Here is a 19,891-nt window from a genome sequence, read left to right on the forward strand (position 1 = left end):
GGGATAACTTCATTTCACCAAATATATGTGTAATTGAAGGTTCCTATGGGAGGAAGTTGGGAGGAGAGGAGAAAATACATTCAAAGAAAAATATGGACAAAATATTTCCAAATTTTATGAAAACTATACACTTACAGATTGAATAATCTTAAAAACACCTTAACCACAAGAAACATGAAGAAAAGATGCCAAACTCCATAATATTCAAATTGTTCAAAATCAGTAATAACGAGAAAATCTTAAAAGTGGTCACAGACGAAAAAGACACTTCTGAAGTCCTTCAAGAAGATGGAACATCACACTGGTTGGAAAAATGGATTTGCAGAGAGGAACAAAGAACCCTAGAAATGGTAAACACATAGAAAAATATATACCTTTTCTTAATAATTTAATATCTTTCAAAGGTAAGCAACTTTATAAACAAAATTAGTAATAATGTAATGTCAGCTTTATAATATTCAAAGAAAAATCTAAGCATCACAGAAAGGCTAAGAAGGGAGAGATAGAAGTATGTTATTCTAAGGTGTTTACGCTACACATGAAGTACAAAGTTAAAGATGTATACTATAAAATACGTCACCATTAAAATAACAAAAAGAAGAAATATGGCTAATAATCCAAAAAAGATATAATAAAATCATTTCAAAATACTCAATCCAAAATAAGGCAGAATAATAGGAAAAAGGAAATCAAAGATGGTAGCAATAGGGGGCTGGCCCCGTGGCCGAGTGGTTAAGTTCGCGCGCTCTGCTGCAGGCGGCCCAGTGTTTCGTCGGTTTGAATCCTGGGCGCAGACATGGCACTCCTCGTCAGACCACGCTGAGGCAGCGTCCCACATGCCACAACTAGAAGAACCCACAATGAAGAATACACAACTATGTACCGGGGGGCTTTGGGGAGAAAAAGGAAAAAATAAAATCTTTAAAAAAAAAAAAAAAAAAAAGATGGTAGCAATAGAAAACATAAATCTATAATAGACAACATAACAATATAAATAAACACACTAAAGGTAAATTGTCTAAACACCTAGTTAAAAGGCAGGAATTAGCAGACAAGGTAAAAACATATATCCCAACTTTATTCTACCTATCAGAAATGTAATTCAAATACAGATATAAATAGGTTAAAAGTAAAAAGATAAAAAAAATAACATGCAAACACTAATCAAAGGACAGCTAAAGTGAATATATTAATATCCAATAAACTACATTTTAGAAAAATAATATTACCCAGGATAAATAAAGTCATTTCATAATGATTAAAGGGTCAATTAATCAAGACAAATAACAATTACAAAGGCTAATGCAAGTAATTGCTGAACATCAAAATATATAAACCAATAATATATACAAATTAAATCAAAAAGAAAATCCAAAATTTGATAATCATAGAGAAAAAGAATTATATCAAATAATTTGAACACCTTAGTCTGACATACGTCCTTGATTAAACATGTTCTAAGATCCACAACACTATAAAAAATCCTAAACTTCACTCAATAATTGTATTGTTAGTAGTAATTTTGCCTTTATAATTTTAAAATCATTTTATGTATACTGTAGAATAAAGAATTAAATAAATTTTAAAGTTATTAGTTACCACAATTTTCATTATAAGAGAAAAAAGTAAAAATATAAATAAAAGAAGTTAAGAAAATAAACTGTAATGTTAAATTTGAATTGCAAATATAAATTTAAACGTATTTTTCTAAAAACATATTTTCTACCTCTCCTTACCAAGAGGGCACAAACATAATGACATTCCAATTAGAAGCAATGACACTTTAATAGCGTTCAGCACCCAAATATCCAAATCTTGATCTCTTCTCTAAAATACAGTTCTCTAAAACGAATGTGGGCTCCTTAGCAAAAGAGTTGAATCACGATCTAATTCATAAAATTAGGTGAGCCTTCACACTATTTATTGTGCCAGAGAGAAAGGAAGATATCAAAAATTAACAGCATGGTGTCAAAAAGAAATACAATGCAGTTCTGCTTCTAATAATAGCAATCTAGTTAATTTGGATGCTCTCCTTCAACAAGAATAATAGAAAAAGTTGAACACGATTTCTTATCTGTTTGATAGCATAAAAAACTAATACTAATGGAAAGAAATACCAGGATAATTCAGGAAAAGAAGACTCAGAGTGATGAGCCCAGCACTTGGAGCTATTCTTCCCAAGGTGTCAGCCAATTCTAGAAAAAGTGATCAAAGCTGAGAATCTCTGGGACAAAAAGACAGTTCAGGGGCCTCCAGGGAGAGGTTCTTGGCTGGCAATCTCTATGCAACACACGAAAAGTAGAGTGAACCAAAACTACTTGGCCTCCTTCCGACTATAGCCCAGCTTCATCTCATCTCAGTCCTTGATTGACTTAGTGTTATCTAAATTGCTACTTGCTCTATTAACCTGGCAGGAGCAAACACAAATCCTTTCTAGAATAAGATATTACACTAGACCTCAAATTATCACTTTAATTTTTCATTGCCTTGGATGGAATGATAAATTACCAGGCATCTAAGAAGATTATACCACATGGTTAGAAACCAAGAGACAAAATAGACAATAGAAACTGACCAGAGGAGATCCACATGAAGGGGTTTTCAGACACCAATTTAAAATAACTAACACCAATATGAGCAAAGAAACAAAAGATTGAGAAGTCTAGCAAAGGAAAAACTATTAAAACATGCAAAATAGAAATTCTAAAACAAATTAAAACTTAAATAGATGAATGTAAGAACAGATTAAACAAAGATGGTAAAAGAATCTCTAAACTAAAATGAGAGATCAGAAGAAAACAAGCAGAATGAAGCATGGGAAGAAAAAACCCTGTGAAATACAAAAGAGAAATATGTAATACAGTAAAAAGGCCTAAAATGGGTGAGGAATGTGCTAGAAAAGAAGAAAAAATGGCAGTAGGCCAAGAATTTTTCAAAAAAGATAAAAGACGTCATGTTGTAGAGTTAGAAAGCACAATCAAGCCCAAGCATGATAAATACAATATGAAGAAAAACACACATAGCCATATCATATTAAACTTCCAAGAACCAAAGAAAAAAAGAAAATCTAAAATGTATCCAGTAAAAAGAAAAAAAAAAGATCAAGCTTGAAGGAGCAACAATAAAATTGAATTCTGAACAGAAATAAATCAGAAGAAAAAAACAACTTTAAAGTGCTGGGAAAAAAGTAACGTCCAACTGAGACTTCTTCTCCAGGTAACACTGTCCAAGAAGGTGAAACAAGACCATCTTCAAAGAAACAGAAGAGAATTTTGTATATGTAGGCCTAAACTAAAGATAATACTAGTGAGGGTTCTTTATTCAGAAGGAAAATTACTTCTTATGGAATCTTAGGCATACAGAAAGGTATGTATTTTAATGGAAAGATACATATGTAAATAATTTTAAATAGATATTAAATAATAAAAATAGTAATGTCTTCTATAGAAAACTGAAATAAATTATAACCGTAATATATAAATCAAAAGTGATGGAATGGAATTAAAGTATTCTAAGATCCTCCCATTATCTGGAGAGACATTGAAAAACTAATTTATATTACACTCTGATACATCAAGTATGTATCCAATACAATGTATCCTAGCCACCTAAAAATAGCAGGAGAATGTTTTACAACCAAGTGGTTGTGAGACTGTCATTCATCACACGAGTTAGAACATTTTTCTTACACTTAAAACCCATACCATTTGACCATTAAGTATTTACTAGAAAATACTATGTCTAAATAGTGATTGGGATTCAATTTAATCAAATAACATGCTCACATAGAGCTTACATTTTAATGAAGGAAGATAATAATACATTTGAAAATCAATTTAAGTGTATTATAGATTGGAAGGTGAGAAATATTATGGATAGTAGAAAAGGTAAAGTAGAGTAAAGAGAATATACATTTCTTGGTGTGGTAGTGATGGTAAAAATTTCAGTGTTAAATGTTAGATTAAATCTCATTGAGAAAATGAGCTTCAAGCAAAGGCAGAAAGATGTGGAGGTGTAACATGGATTTATAATATCTGATCTCAAAATTTGCAATAGTTCATTTGAATCAGGTTTCTAAATTCTCCTGAAATTAGACACAGTCATTCAAAAAGAGACATGGTCACTTATTCATTGGGCAAGACCAGTGATTCATGCAATTTTCCTTCCAATTACTACCTATAAAGAAGAAGGTTTTAAAATCAGCTTTTGACTAGACAGCAGGCACTAGGGGATGTTTCAAGTACACACTGTTTTCATGTGTTACATCGTTAATATAGCAGACTCCCAGCCTCACCCTTATCATTTCTGTGCATTGCAGCCCAGACTTCAACCACCAGCACCTAAATTTCTTTACAAGAAGATTTCTCTTCCTTCTTCTTTATTGTCTGCTCAGGCAAGTCAAAAGTGACAGAAAATTAGCACTTCTCAGGTGCAGCTCTCCAATAAATACTGGCTTGTGGACACATTCTCCAGCTCCCCTGGCCTTCAAGTGGGATTACTCCGATGCATGAGTTTTTCACACTGGCATCCAGAGGTTTCTAGCAGGATTAGCACTCAATTGCCCACTGAAGCAATCTGCTCATGATCACATAAAAGTGATAATTCAAGACATAGAAATTTTCTCCTTATAATCCTAAAGGCAACCACTAGAAAAGAGAAAAACAGATTAGAAAGTTTTCAAATTATCAGAATAAATACATGTACTTACACTACTAATCCAAAAATAAAAATAAGAAACTCATACTAGAGAGCGTTTGTTCCCACTCACTCTCTCACTTCCTAACTCCTATATTAGTACTTCCTTTGCCTCCCAAATAAGCTGCTTGCACTTGAATACTTATCGCAGGATTTGCTTCTGGGAAAAATCAAGCTAAAACAGCTGGTACCGGAAGTAGTCCTTTGGAAGCAGATTCTTGGGATGAGATCCTGGAATCAGATTACTACTGGACAGATGGCAAGAAGAGCTCATTGCTGGTGGAATGGGGTGGTCATTAACCACTAGTATGCTGTGGCGTTGCAATGACTAAGACCAACCTACAGTGGACTTGGATGGGGTACAAAATGCACATTGATTTATGCAATTATCTTTAGCATGTAAGGGATATGGGAAGCAATGGAAACTATTCTACTACAAAGTTGGTTGTTGCTGAATGCCACTAACATGCTGAAGGATGAAAATAACAGACTCAGGTCAGACAATTTCCAATTCAGAATATGATGTCAAAGTCAGAATGCCAGCATCTAAAAAGATACTCATCTCCTCTAATTAGAGTCTAGACAGCATAAAAACTCAACTCAAGAACATTACATTCAGAAAGAGAATAATAAAGAAGCTGAAGTCACAGCCACTTCAAGTCTCCTGTGCAAAAGTCAGGTCTCTTATAGGAAAGGAGTTGGGCAGCGAGAATTGGGATTAAAACATTTATGTGAGTGTGTTTGAGATATTCCAGTTACCCTAAAGTCTCTGCAACTGCAGTATTGACCCTCTCCCACATGCTGGAAGAGAGCAGTCTTCCTTTGCCCCAAGAACATAAAAAGGCCTCAAGTGTGTCAGATGCTTCACAAGAAAAGAAGTGCTTTTCTCAAGATCTAGTCCCACTTCCCTCACAGCTTTTAGGCTTAGTACTCAGGGCAAAGATTCAGAATGGTATGGTCTGATGACGAAGGAAAATTACTCCTGCTTTGGAAGGAAACGGATTATTCACCAGAAGATTTATAGGACCTGGCTAATAAATACAAGCCAGAACTAGGAAAGCATGTGGGGTTACACATCTTGAGGGTAATGAGCTTAGGGTGGGAGGAATATAAAGCTGGATAAGGAAGAATTTACTGACATGGAATAAGTCCAGTGCTCAGAAATTAGCTTGTAAGCAAGACAGCAGGAGCTGATCCTAATGCACTATTGGGACGCCTGCTTGAAAATTGGAAAAACTGATAGCCTACAGTAAGAAATGTGGAAATGCCATTACTGTCAAAGCACAGTGTTGAAGATGGGGGCCAAAGGCTCAGAGATGTAGGGATGCTTGAGAAAGATTTAGGGTATAAGACCAGAGAAAGTTTCAAGTGGCTGTGTTCCCTGAGAAGACACAAAGGACACTCTTTCCACTAAAGCAATCAACAAAAGCCCTAGAGAGAGGGATTCCAGTTTGATAAGAAGCTCAGAGGTATGCGATGCTGTTATTATGAATCTAGGCTCCCTAGAGTCAATGGGGATTATAAGATTCCAGAATACTTCAATCCAGAAGTTAGTTCCACCACCAAATGTATAAAGGATGCAGCGAAGGTAGTCACATTGTCTCTCTATTTAATTCAGCAGTCTGGCCCTCCGGAAACCAGGTCGATCCCAGAAAATGGCTATAGACCACAACAAGTTCAATCACCACAAGTGTTAGCCCCAATAACAGTGCTTTACTATACATGGGATCATTTATAACGTGTCTCTAGTACATTGTATAAATCAGTTATTTGGGGAATACAATTAACATTTATGTGAGATGAACAACAATAGCAATTTACAATTTTGCCTCAAAGCAACGTTAACATTCCTGCCTTCCTTCATGATACAGACTGGAGATACCTAGCCGCCTAAGCATCCCTCAAAACATTATACTGACCGCCTACAATAATAACATCATATTTATACAAGAGGTGCCACAAGCAGTTGGTAGAACTTTGGAAGTCCTTGGTAAAATACATGTGCTCCAGCAGGTGTAAGATAAACCATATTAAGATTGTGGAATTTGACACTTTGGGAAAGTTTTTACAGATACAGTGCTTAGAATCATGCTGGAACACCCCATCAAAAGTAAAATTCATGAAGAAAGAAGCACAGTAACAGTGCCCTGGTAGGTTTCTTTGGGTTTTGGAGGCAACATATTCCACAGCTACGAATATGTTTTCAACCCAAATACCAAAATGGCACAGAAGGCTGCCAGCTTTAAGTGAGATGCAGAACAGGAAAGGGCTATTCAGAAGATCCCAGTTGCATTATAAACTGTCCTGCCACTTGGCCACATGATATAACAGATTCTATGATGAAAGTTGTAGTAGTGGGAAAGGAAACAGTGTGGAGCTTATTACAAGCCTTAGTGAGAGAATAACATAGGTCCTGGGGTTCAGGTGAAAATCCTTGCCATTTTCAGCAAAGAATCCTATGGCTTTTGAGAAACAGCTCTGGGTCTGTTTCTGGGCCTTGATAATGAAGAAACGCTTGAACAAAGGAAGTCATGTGATTATGCATCCTGACCTCCTATAATAGGCTATGTCTTATATTTCTGTAGTCTAGATTTCTAACAGACGTTTGTAGGTCAACTGCCATATAAATTTGTCACTTTAGTAAAAACTACAAAATTATTTTATGGAAATGGAGCAACTCAATTTATCAGCAAGAAATAATGAGTGTACATAGACAAATAAGAACCGCACCATCATTGAAAATTATCAATGGTTCATCTACATTGAAAGACATTGCACTGGCATTTTAATTTCATTTTATTTACTTGACCAATAATGATGCTGAACATTTTATCCATACATTCTGGCAATTTGCATTCCCATATCACTGAATATGATGTTCATTTGTCCATTTATATACTGTTTTTCTTTTTCTTTTCTCTTTTTTTGCTGAGAAAGCCTTGCACTGAGCTAACATCTGTTGCCAATCTTCTTCTTTTTGCTTGAGGAAGATTTACCTTGAGCTAAGATCTGTGCCAATCTTCTTCTATTCTGTATGTGGCTTGTCACAACTGTATTTGTGATGAGTGATGTATGTCCATGACCAGGATCTGAACCCATGAACCCAGGCTGCTGAAGCAGAGTGTGCCAAACTTAACCACTAGGCCACGGGGCCAGACCTTACTGTTTTTCTTTTTGACTGTGAATTTTGAACTGTTCTTTGAATATTAGAAATATTATTGCATTGTTGGGCACATGTGCACAAATATTTCCTCTCTTTTTATTAATGCTTTGTAATATTTTTATGGTGCTTTGATATTTCTATTACAACTTTTAGTTTTCATGTTTGGATTAAATAGTATTCACACACCAATGGTTGTACGTATATCATCCAAGTTTTCTACTATTATATTTTCACATTTGTATTCTCAATAGATCTCAATATTATTTTGAAATACAATCACATCACAGAGAACACGACTAAGGCAGAAAAATATTTGACAACTATTATATTTTTAAAAAGCTGCGAATTAGCACAGCCAGGATTCACATACAACTTCTGATTTCCAGCATAGAGTTCTTTTTGCTATATATTCTGCAACAACATCTATTGTGCAACAGAGAGTTGTATGTTACTTAGCTATTAGAGAATTTTTCCTTTCAAACTTCCTCCTGAATGCATCTTTTACTTCCTTGTTTCTCAAGCTGTAGATGAGGGGGTTCAACATTGGAATTACCACAGTATAAAATAGAGATATCACTTTATTGATATTTAGGGAGGAATCTGAGCCAGGCCGAACATAGATAAAGAAAAGAGTCCCATATAGGATGGAGACAACTGTCAGGTGAGAAGAACAAGTGGAGAAAGCTTTCCGCCTCCCATCAGCTGTCCGGATCTTCAAGATGGCCGCTAGGATGCAAATGTAGGAGACGATGATGATCAGGCCACTGAGTACTCCTATAGCTCCAGCCAAGATGAAAAGCAGTAACTTATTGATCCGGGTGTCTGCACATGCGAGGGAAAGAAGTGGTGAAATGTCACAGAAAAAGTGATTGATAATATTTGGACCACAGAAGGGTAAGCAAAAAGTGAAAATTGTATGAGTCATTGTGCTTATAAGACCTGTGGCATAAGGTCCTACCACCAGCTGCACACAGACCCTATGGGACATAATGAGTGTATACAACAAAGGCTTACAGATGGCCATATACCGATCATATGCCATGGAAGCCAGGAGGGAACATTCCGTTGCAATAAAGAGAGCAAAGAACCACATCTGTGCAGCACAAGCCATGAAAGAGATGCTTTTTTTTCCCGCAAAGTTATCACACAGCATCTTGGGGGCAATGGAAGAGGAGGAGCACATATCTACAAAGGAGAGGTGGCTAAGGAAAAAGTACATAGGAGAATGGAGTTTGGGATCAAACCATATGAGAGCGATCATCCCCAAATTACCCCCCAGTGTGACAAGATAGACACTGAGAATCGTGACAAAGAGAACAATCTGCTGAGGGAGATGATCTGTGAGTCCCAAGAAAAGAAATTCAGTCACTGCTGTCTGATTCTTATCTTCCATTGGTCTGTAGTAATCTGTTACAAGAAAGAAAAGTAATTTTTATCATAAAAATTCAATAATTAGCAGTTAAAAATGATATTTTAGGCTAATAACATATATTTTAAACAGGTCTATAACAATTACAGAAATATTGTTGAACTGGAGGATGATATTCTTAAATATTAGGCCTGGAAGTTCTACAAAGATCTTGTGTAAACTTAGGCAATTCACGCTTGATCTCTTTGGATGTGGTTCTCTTCCCTATAAATAGAAGAGCCCAAATATACTAGCTATAACTCCTATAAGATATAAAATGATATTTGAAATGTGAAATATGAGAATTACTCTCCATGTGTCATCTTACTGTATGATGGGATAAGAAAATACCACTTAGGAATGCCCTTACTGGGAATACCATATAAACCAATGAGATATTCAGATCTCAATATTAGACATTGAGGAAAGACTGAGATGAGTCCCTATTCTTATTGAATGATCAGTACCATTCTACTATTAAGACATAATTTATAAATGTGTTTATCAGTCTGTTTCCTACTCCCACTGACAATGGAATGCGGTAAGGATAATGTACACAATTGACAAACATATTAATCATTCTGAAGATTAGTAGAAACAAGTTATAGCTGTTCATATTCATAAAGAACTGCCCTGAAAAATAGTCAAAGATTTAACCTATGACAGATGTGAAGACATAAGGGCACCAAGAACCAAGAATACAAAATGACAATTGAGAGCAAAAAGTGGGGGTAGAAATTACACCCAACCTTATAATTTCAATAGAGAAATATGGCCCCAGAAGGAATGGACAGGCCCTGCCTTTGAGATCAGTAATCCGGCAAGTGTTGGACAGCAAATTGCCACAGAAATTAGATAGAAATTTAAGCATCTGTTGCACCAAAATAATGTAGAATTATTTTATGTGATTTCTGCTATTTTGTATGAACTTATTTTAAGGGGCTTATCCTAAAATCTGTCAGGCAATATCAATTATAGCAATAATATATGTAAAATATCAAATGTATATTACCTTATGCTGAGAACACCCTCAAGACAATATTTCTTGCTGACTCATTAGTCAACAAAGAAATAATCAAGCTGTTTAAAATTCCTAGGAAAAGATCATTATATAGGAGAATTTAGAGGAAAAAGAATCTAGCTTTAAATAATATTTGTTAACATTTTAATTTAGTCCTCTCTAAATAAAATAAAAGCAATGCACTACTCTTGAATTATACAATAAGTATATGTGGCATTTGATATATAATATAAAATAGTGACTGCATATTAAATTCATGATATTTTATCATTATTATGATTATTTGCTTAATGCTATGTGTAGTTATTTTTCAGCAGTCACGAAAAAATTCTAGGCTTATTAGGAGCATTATCCATTGCATGAATCTTTTTATTTATGCCCATCCAAATATGTCAATATAGGTGTGTGGATGTAGGAGGTTATAAAGTTTGCTACCAGTTTTGGTGCAGCCATTCAGCCTGCTTGCCTGCCTTTCTTCTTTCCTTCCTTCCTCCTTCCTTCCTTCTTTCTTTCTTTCTTTTCGTATTTGAATATAAGTCATTTTGAGTCTTCTATAAAACAATGAGGCTCATCTCTATACCTCTTTCATATGTAACACTCTGTGACCTTAGAGTTGCTCATGGACACTGCAGTATCTCTATATTATAAAGAATTAAACAGGAACTTCAATTCAGAAAAAGTCACATGAACCAGTTGTTTAGTCTCATAAGGATGTGGACAAAATGCCAAAGTCTGTTCTCTTTAGAGAACCTGGGGTGGGGAGGTTATATTCCTAAAGTTGAAACACATGCTGATGTTTCTCCACCATACTTCAAAAGCTTCATATTATCCAAAATGCAAAGTACTCACTTCTTTAAGGATATTCCTTATGTAGCTCCTTTAACTGCTTCAAAGGAAATGGGCAATTTCTAGAGGGAGGCTTAGAACATTCAACTCCCTTCATGGTGGTAACCTTTCCAAGGGGCATGACTTTCTACATTCTTGGTGAAAAGGACAAATCTCCTATCTCGAAGACCTTGGGTGTACAGAGATGCTCTTTGACCAGCACATTGATTCATCTACTGCACAGAATAAGGGACATTTTATTGAGAGTTTTCAATAATTTAGAGCCAGGTCTCCAAAGAACTAAAATCTCAAGAGTTTATACCAGAAGGGACAAAATTAGCATGATTTTGGTGGCAATTGGACAAAGTATTATTTCCTAATTGTGTCCTTTCTCAAAGAGAAGATTCCTAGGGAAATAATGTGGCTTCCCCCCCCCCCCCCCTTTGGACCTTCTTTTGCCAAAAGACAGCCATTTTTTCTATCAGTAGGGAGTGAGGCTTGAGCAACCAGCACCAGCTGGGATGAGGTAATTTGCTGCCTGGATTCTGGAGCCACGTTGATTGGGTGTAAATCCAAATTCCATAGGTTTCTTGCTGTGTCATTTTTACCAAGTTTTTAAATCTCTCTGTGCCTCCTTTTCTTCATCTCTAAAATAAAATGATTTCTAGTTCACAGAGATGTTGGAAGGAGTCAATGAAGTAATACATTTAAAGTACTTCTAAGAGTGTACAGCATAGAATCAGTGCTCATGAATGTCATTTAGTATTATCAGAAGTCTATAGCATAGTTGGGGAGACAATACCTAGACACAAAAATAAAACAGCAGCTGGAAGGAGTATGTGCTTATCTCTAGGCAAAAATGAAAAAGTGGCCACTGCACTCCAAAGGAAGGACAGATCACTGTAAGCTGGGGTAGATGAGAAAACTTTCAGGGAATGAACTGGACTGGAAAGACAAGTAAAATTTAGATAAAGTGAAGTTGAGAGGAAAGGCTTTCTAGGCAGTGATAAGGAGAAGCGCTAAGTGCTAAGAGAAGCAGGGAAGCAGGAACTGAAATGGGGAAGTTGTCTGAGGTGGAGAAAGGGGTGGGGATAGCATAGAGTCTAAGGACAGGTTGAACTATCTCAATAACCACCTTCTATGAGAACCTTATTGTTTATCCCAAGAAGAGCTGATATCTCATTCTATGAACCCCCATAACATTGCTTTGGTAGCTCATTAGCATTTCAAAGTATCTGTCTCAGAACGTTGTTAATAATTTGCGTTGTGCGATTTTTTTGTTGAATTAGTGGAAAACAAACCATTAAAATCTATAATTAATAATGGTTTATATTTAGTAATGAAAATTATATTATATATTTTTGATTAATGATGTCAGAGAAAAAGTGCTTCTACCTGTTATTCTTCCTAAAACCTATTAACGCAATAAGAAAAACAACAAAAACAAATTAAAAAAAGAAAATGACATCCATTAAACCTAAAAAGGAAAAAGTCATATGGAAAATAGTAGAAGAAAAGTAAGCTATTAACAGAGAAAATCCTCTTTACATTTTTAAAAATAAAAATACCCACTCTGTGGAATAGCTGTGTTAAAAACATATACCACAATTATATCAGATGATGGGAATTCAGCTGACTGAACCCAGGAAAGTAAATGATATGAGAATTGTGTATCACTTGAAACAAAACAAAAAAGGAGTATAGACACTACTTAAAACAATCATGGAAGATGTTTGAGAAAAATTTTTTAAAAATTAAAAATAAACTACAACTTCAAAAGGTTTAAAGAGAAATTGATTAATAAGGCAGAAAGGAAGATATAACAAAAAAATAATTCTTATCTCTGAAGAGGAGAGATGTAATATGTAAAAAACTTTCTAAAACATAAGGTCTGTACTTGTGAAATAAAAGTACATAATTATGTCTCAAGGGAAAAATATAAAATAAATGACTTATAGTTTATTCTAGTAAAGTGCCTGGACTTCCTTTTTTTTCTTAATTTAAGAGGAAAAAACTCATGCTCTTCTCAAAATTCTCCACAATATCAATCCACACTATATCCCTTAAGGTGAATACTTTTACAGATGAACCAAGATTGGAAAGCTGTGGGTATTATAGGAAAAGGTGATATGACAATAGTAATATAATAAATAGTGATACTTATACTGCTACTAATAATATAGTAATAGTAATAGTAATTCCTGTATAGTAATAGTAATTTCCTGGGTTATATAATATAATCAATAAAACTTGAAATGAAAGAAGAGGGAGTTTTATAGACACTCTTAGCCTACCAATCACCTCATCCCGGTGTAGGGAGTGATTAAATACAGTTTAAATGTGATAAATACAGTACTTGATATGTAAGTATATTCTAAGACATAGAAAATTGACCACTAGGAGTATTAGGGATAGTAATATAATCTATTAAAATCATTCTATGGAAGGAAAGTAGGAAAAAATACAAATGTATTCATACTAACAACTTTCATACTGATATGATTTTAAGGTAATAATTCAAGAAGTAGAAGTTTATTATGTACAATGGTAAAGGTTAACATCAAAAGATAAAAATAAATCATACAATTGTCAAATCATCAGGAGAGGGGCCAGCCCGTGGTCAAGTGGTTAAGTCTGTGCACTCCACATCTGCAGGTCCGGGTTTCACAAGTTCTGATCCTGGGTGCGGACCTAGTGCTACTCATCAAGGCATGCTTAGGCGGTGTCCCACATAGAAGAACCAGAAGGACCTACAACTAGGTTATACAACTGTGTACTGGGGGACTTTGGGAAGAAGAAGAAAAAAAAATAAAGATTGGCAACAGATGTTAGCTCAGGGCCAACCTTAAAAATAAAAAATAAAAACAACTACTAAATTAACAATGAAATCATCAAGAGAAATATATATATTTTACTCAAGCCACAAAACATGAAAAACGTCATACCATACAGTAAAATAATTTTAAAACAAGTATTAAAAGCAGAAAGCTTTAAAAATGAAATGGCACAGCTAAGACAAAATTTATTTATGGTCTTGGTTTGTGGTGATTTTAATTGTCAATGTCTTCCTCACTTCTCTGCTCAGTAACCATTTTTTGGGCCTGAAATCTAAATTTTGAAAGGTAGCTAAGAGGTAGCTTCTAATGAGGTAATATATGGATTTATAATATCTGATCTCAATATTCCCAATACTTTATTTGAATCAAGTTTGTAAATTGTCCTGATTTAAACACAGTCATTCAAAAGGAGACAATGGTAACATTCATTGGGCAAGAGGAGTGCATGATGCAATTGTGTCTCCCACTACTACCTAGCAAGAAGTAAGTTTGAAAATCAGCTCTTGGCTAGATGTCAGCACTAGGGAACGTGTGCGGCTGTTTCCATTTATTACACTGACTGATAGAGCAGACCCTGAGCTTCACTCTTATCATTTCAATGTACATCAGCCCAGCCTTCTACTACCAGCACCTGCATCTCTTCACTTGAAGATTCATCTTCCTGCTGCACTTCTGCCTGCCCAGCATGGAAAAGTGTCAGAAAATAGGACTTCTTAGGTGCAGCTCTCTACCAAAGAGTGGCTTATGGACACATTCCCCAGCTCTCTTAGCACTCAAGTGGAATTACTCCAATGCATGGGTTTTTTACACTGACACTTAGACATCTCTAACAGGGTTAGCCCTTAGTTGTGCCCTGCAGCAATCTGCTCATGAACACGTTAAATAAATAAAGCAGTAATTCAAGAAATAATAATTTTTTGCTATATATATTTCTAAAGCTAACCACTAGAAAAGAGAAAAACATGAGGCCAGCCTGGTGGCATAGTGGTTAAGTTCATCTGTTCTGCTTCAGTGTACTGAAGTTCATGGGTTTGGATCTGGGCACAGACCTACACAGCACTCATCAAGCCATGCATTGGCAGTCTCCCACATACAAAATAGAAGAATATTGGCACAGATGTTAGCTCAGGGACAGTCTTCCTCAACAAAAAAAAAATTAAAAAATTAAATAAATTTTAAAACAAGGAAAAAAATAAAAAAGAAAAACAGATTAGAAAGTTTCCAGATTGTAAGAAAGAATACACGTCTATACACCACAAATCCCAAATTAAAAATAGGAAACTCATACTAGAGAGTATTTTTTCCCATTCACTCTCTCACTTCTTAACTCCTAAACTAGTGCTTCCTTTGCCTCCCAAATAAGCTGCTTGCACTTGAAGCCTTATCTCAGGGTTTGCTTCTGTGAAACCCCAAGTTAAGAAAGCTGGTATTAGAAGTGGTCCTTTGGAAGAAGATTTTTGGGATGAGATTCTGGAATCAAACACTACTTGACAGATGACAGACAAGAGCCCATTGCTGCAGGAGCCCTTAACACATTACACTGACCCCTTATATTGATAACATCATACTGCTAGAGCAGGTTCCCTTATCAGTTGCTAGAACATTGGAGGCCTTGGTAAGACTCATATGCTCTAGCAGGTGGAAGATAAACTCTATTAATATTCAGGAATTTGACACTTTGGGAAGGTTTTCACAGATCGAGTGGTTAGAAGCATGCTGGAACACCACCTTCAAAGTAAAATTCATGAAGAAAGAGCCACAGTGTTCTGGTAGGCTTCTTTGGTTTTTGGAGGCAACATATTACACAGCCGAGAATATTCCCAATATACCGATCAGCACAGAAGGCAGCCAGCCTTAAGTGGAATACAGAACAAGAAAGGGCTCTTCAGCATGTCCCAGTTTCAGAAGAAGCAGTCCTGCCACTTAGGTGACATGATACAACAGACTCTATGAGGAAAGTCATATTAGTAGGAGAAGAAGCAGAATGGAACTAATTACACCCCTCAGTGAGAGAATTACACAGGTCCTGGGCTTCAGTACCAAATCCTTGCAAATTTTATGGCTTTTGAGAAACAGCTCCTGGTCTAATTCTGAGCCCTGGTAAAGAGGGAACACTTGTACAAGATACATCACGTGATTATACATCCAGGCCTGCTATAATAAGCTGAGTCCTGTCAGATCCTCCAATAAATAAAGTCAGATGGGAACAGCAGCAATCTGTCATAAGATGAAAATGGTACATATGGTCCCAGCCCAAGTAGGACCAGAGGGCACAAATAAGCTACAATTCAAATGTGTATGAATAAAACCTCGTCTTTCCTACCTCCAAAACAACTCCCACTGAAGTAATCAATGCCAACAGATAGTTGTGTATCCTTTACAGTTCTCCCTATGTTCATCTACACCTGCATATATATATACATTTTATTCATCATTTAGGTTCTCCCTTTTTATTAATGCTTAGTGCTGTGCACTGATCTTCAAGTACTTTACTTTTACCTAACAGTGACCATGTACAATAGCTCTTTCCAGGTCAGCCCAGGGTTACTTGATTAAGTCTTTTCATTTGCTGAACATTTCAGCGAAAAAAAATGCACTTTTCTTATAATGGTAGACATCCAAGTTATTTATTTTAGTTTTCTTCACCACTACACATAATACTGAAGTATATGTAATCCTGTGCATTGGCATGTATATTTATGTAGTCTAGATTTCTAAAGGTTTATATGTCAAATGCCATATAAATGTATCATTTTAATAAAAAATACCAGATTATATTGTGAAAAGAGAGCAATTCATATGATTGATACTATCAACAAGAGATAATAAGTGTATGTATCCAAAAGGGAATCTCGCCATCATTGAAAACTATCAATGTTTCATCTGCATTGAAAGACACTGAATTGACTTTTTAATTTTGTTTCATTTACTTTACCAATAATGATGTTGAACATTTTTCTCTACATTTTTGACAATTTGAATTCTTGAATCTGTGAACTGTCAGTTTATTTGTCCATTATCTATTGATTTTATTTTTGATTGTGAATTTTGGGCTGATCTTTAAATATTAGAAATGTTATCCCATTGTTTGGGACACATGCACAAATATCTTCCTCACATTATGGTTTGTCTTTTTTTTTTTTTAAAGATTTTATTATTTCCTTTTTCTCCCCAAAGCCCCCCCGGTACATAGCTGTATATTCTTCGTTGTGGGTTCTTCTAGTTGTGGCATGTGGGGCGCTGCCTCAGCGTGGTCTGATGAGCAGTGCCATGTCCGCGCCCAGGATTCGAACCAACGAAACACTGGGCCGCCTGCAGCGGATCGCGCGAACCTAACCACTTGGCAAGGGGGCCAGCCCCCTGGTTTGTCTTTTAATATAGTTAAGGTGCTTGGGTCTTTCCATTATAATTTTTATTTTCATGGCTGGATTTAATAGTGTTCACACACTCATGATTTTACAAATATTCACCTGAGATTGCTTCTATTAAATTTTTATATTTGCATTCTCAATGCATTTCAATATTATTTTGAAGACACATCATGTCACAGAGATCAAGACTAAGGCAGAAAAATATCTAAGAACTATTTCATTTTTCAAATAACCTGTGAACTGGCAGAGCAAGGTCTCAACATTCTGATTTGCAGTTCATTGTTCTTTTCACTATACATTCTGCACCAACATCTATGGTGCAATGCAAATAGAGTTCTATTTTACCTCCTAGTTAGATAATTTTTCATTTCAAACTTCCTCCTGGATACATCTTTTACTTCCTTACTCCTCAAACTATAGGTGAAGGGATTCAACATTGGAATTACCACGGTAAAAAATAGAGATATGACTTTATTGGAATATAGGGAGAAACCTGAGCTAGGCTGAACATGGATGAAGAAAAGAGACCTAAATAGGATGGAGATGACTGCCAGGCAAGAAGAACAAGTAGAGAAAGCTTTCTTCCTCCCATCAGCTGTCAGGATCTTTATAGGAAACAATGATGGTCAGACCATGGAGTACCGCTCCAGCCAAGGTGAAAAGCACTAACTTATGGATCCAGGTGTCTGCACATTCAAGAGAAGGTAGTGGTGAAATGTCACCGAAGAAGTGATTGATAGTATTTTGACCACAGAAGGATAAGAAAAAAGTGAGAATTGTATGAGTCATTGTCCTTATCAGAGTCGTAGCATAAGGTCATACTACCAGCTGCACACAGACCCGCTGGGCCATAATGAAAGTATACAAGAGCTTAAATATGGCCGTATACTGATCATATGCCATGGAAGACAAGAGGAAACATTCAGTTACAATAAAGAGACCAGAGAACCACATCTGTGCAGCACAACCATGAAAGAGATGCCTTTTTTTCTCCACAAAGATATCACAGAACATCTTGGGCGCAATGGAAGAGGAGGAAGAAATATCTACAAAGGAGAGGTGGCTCAAGAAAAGGTATGTAGGCGTGTGAAGTCTGGGATCAATCCGAACGAAAGTGATCATCCCCATGTTACTCCCCAATGTAACAAGATAGGCAAGGAGAAGCATGACAAAGAGGACAATCTGCTGAGGGAGATGATCTGTGAGGCTCAAGAAAGGAAATTCAGTCACTGCTGTCTGATTCTTCTCTTTTATTGGTCGGTTTTGATCTGTTACAAGAAAGAAAAAGAATATTTATCATTTAAAAAATCAATCATTAGCAATTACAAATAATATTTTAAGCTAATAACAGATTATTTTACAAAGGTCTATAAAACAAGTATTGGAATGTTGTTGATCTGCAAGACAATATTCCTAGAAATTAGGTCTGGGAATTGTACAGATCCTGTATAAACTTAGGCAATTCACCCTTGTTCTCTTTGGATTAAGTACTCTTCCATAAAACAAGGAGTCCAACTATAATATCTAGAACACTCACAAGTTATAAAATTGTATTTGAAATGAGAATTACTCTCCATGTTTCATCTTATTGTATGACGGGATAATAAAATCCACTTAGGAATATCCATGCTGGCAATACTATACCAAAAAAAAAAAAAATGAGATATTTGAGTACTAATGATAGACATCTGGGAAAGACTGAGAGAAGAGTCCTTGTTCTCATTGAAAGATCAGTACCATTGTAATATTATTAAGACACAATTCATATATGTGTTTATCAGTCTACTCCCTACTCCCACTTATCATAGAATGTGGAAACGATAATCTCTGCAATTGAAAAAGAAGTTATTCATTCTAAAGATTAATGAAATAAATGATAGCTGTTTATGTTCATAAAGAGCTGCCCTGAGAAACAAAGACTTAACATTTGGCAGACGTGAAGAGAGAAGAGGCACCAAGAACCAAGGATATAAAATTTCAGATTGTTGAGCAAAGGATGGTTGTAGAAATTTCTCCCAACCACATAAATAGATAAAGGGATATGCTGCCATGGAATGAACAGAGAGGTGCTGCCGTTGTGATCAAGTGATCTGGTAAGTGTTGAACAGCAAATTGCCATGGAAAATTAAGCATCTATTGCACAAAATAATGTAGAATTATTTTATGTGATTTCCCCTATTTTATATAAACTTATTTTAAAACACTTATACTGAAATTTCTCAGGCAATAGCAATTCCAATAGTACTATATGTAAAACATCAAGTGCAGAGTATTTTATGTTGTGAACACCCTCAAGAAAATATTACTTTCTGACTCAACAGCCAAGGTAAAAAGAATCAAGCTGTTTAAAATTCCTAGTAGAGATCATTATAGAATAATTTATATGAAAAAATGTGGTTTTAAACAATATTTATTTTCATTTCAATTAATGTCCTGTTTAAGTAAAATGAAAGTAATATACTATTCTTGATTATACAATAACTAGTAGGTGAAGCTTACTTACTTACTTACAATATGATATATTGACTGTATTAAATATATGATCATTTAATCTTTATCACGATTATTTGC

At 35.5% G+C, this 19,891-nt stretch overlaps 1 protein-coding gene and 1 pseudogene across 1 annotated transcript; both read right to left on the reverse strand.

The window, feature by feature from the left end:
• Positions 1-8,306: 8,306 nt before the first annotated feature.
• On the reverse strand, positions 8,307-9,251 carry LOC124229468 (olfactory receptor 5G3-like). Its single transcript, XM_046644678.1, has one exon. The coding sequence runs from the start codon at positions 9,249-9,251 to the stop codon at positions 8,307-8,309; it is 945 nt and encodes a 314-aa protein (XP_046500634.1).
• An 8,410-nt stretch (positions 9,252-17,661) lies between these two features.
• Positions 17,662-18,568, reverse strand: LOC124229492 (olfactory receptor 998-like; annotated as a pseudogene).
• Between the last annotated feature and the right edge of the window lie 1,323 nt (positions 18,569-19,891).

Source organism: Equus quagga, chromosome 17 (genome assembly GCF_021613505.1).
Source record: "Equus quagga isolate Etosha38 chromosome 17, UCLA_HA_Equagga_1.0, whole genome shotgun sequence".
Classification (NCBI taxonomy): Eukaryota; Metazoa; Chordata; class Mammalia; order Perissodactyla; family Equidae; genus Equus; species Equus quagga.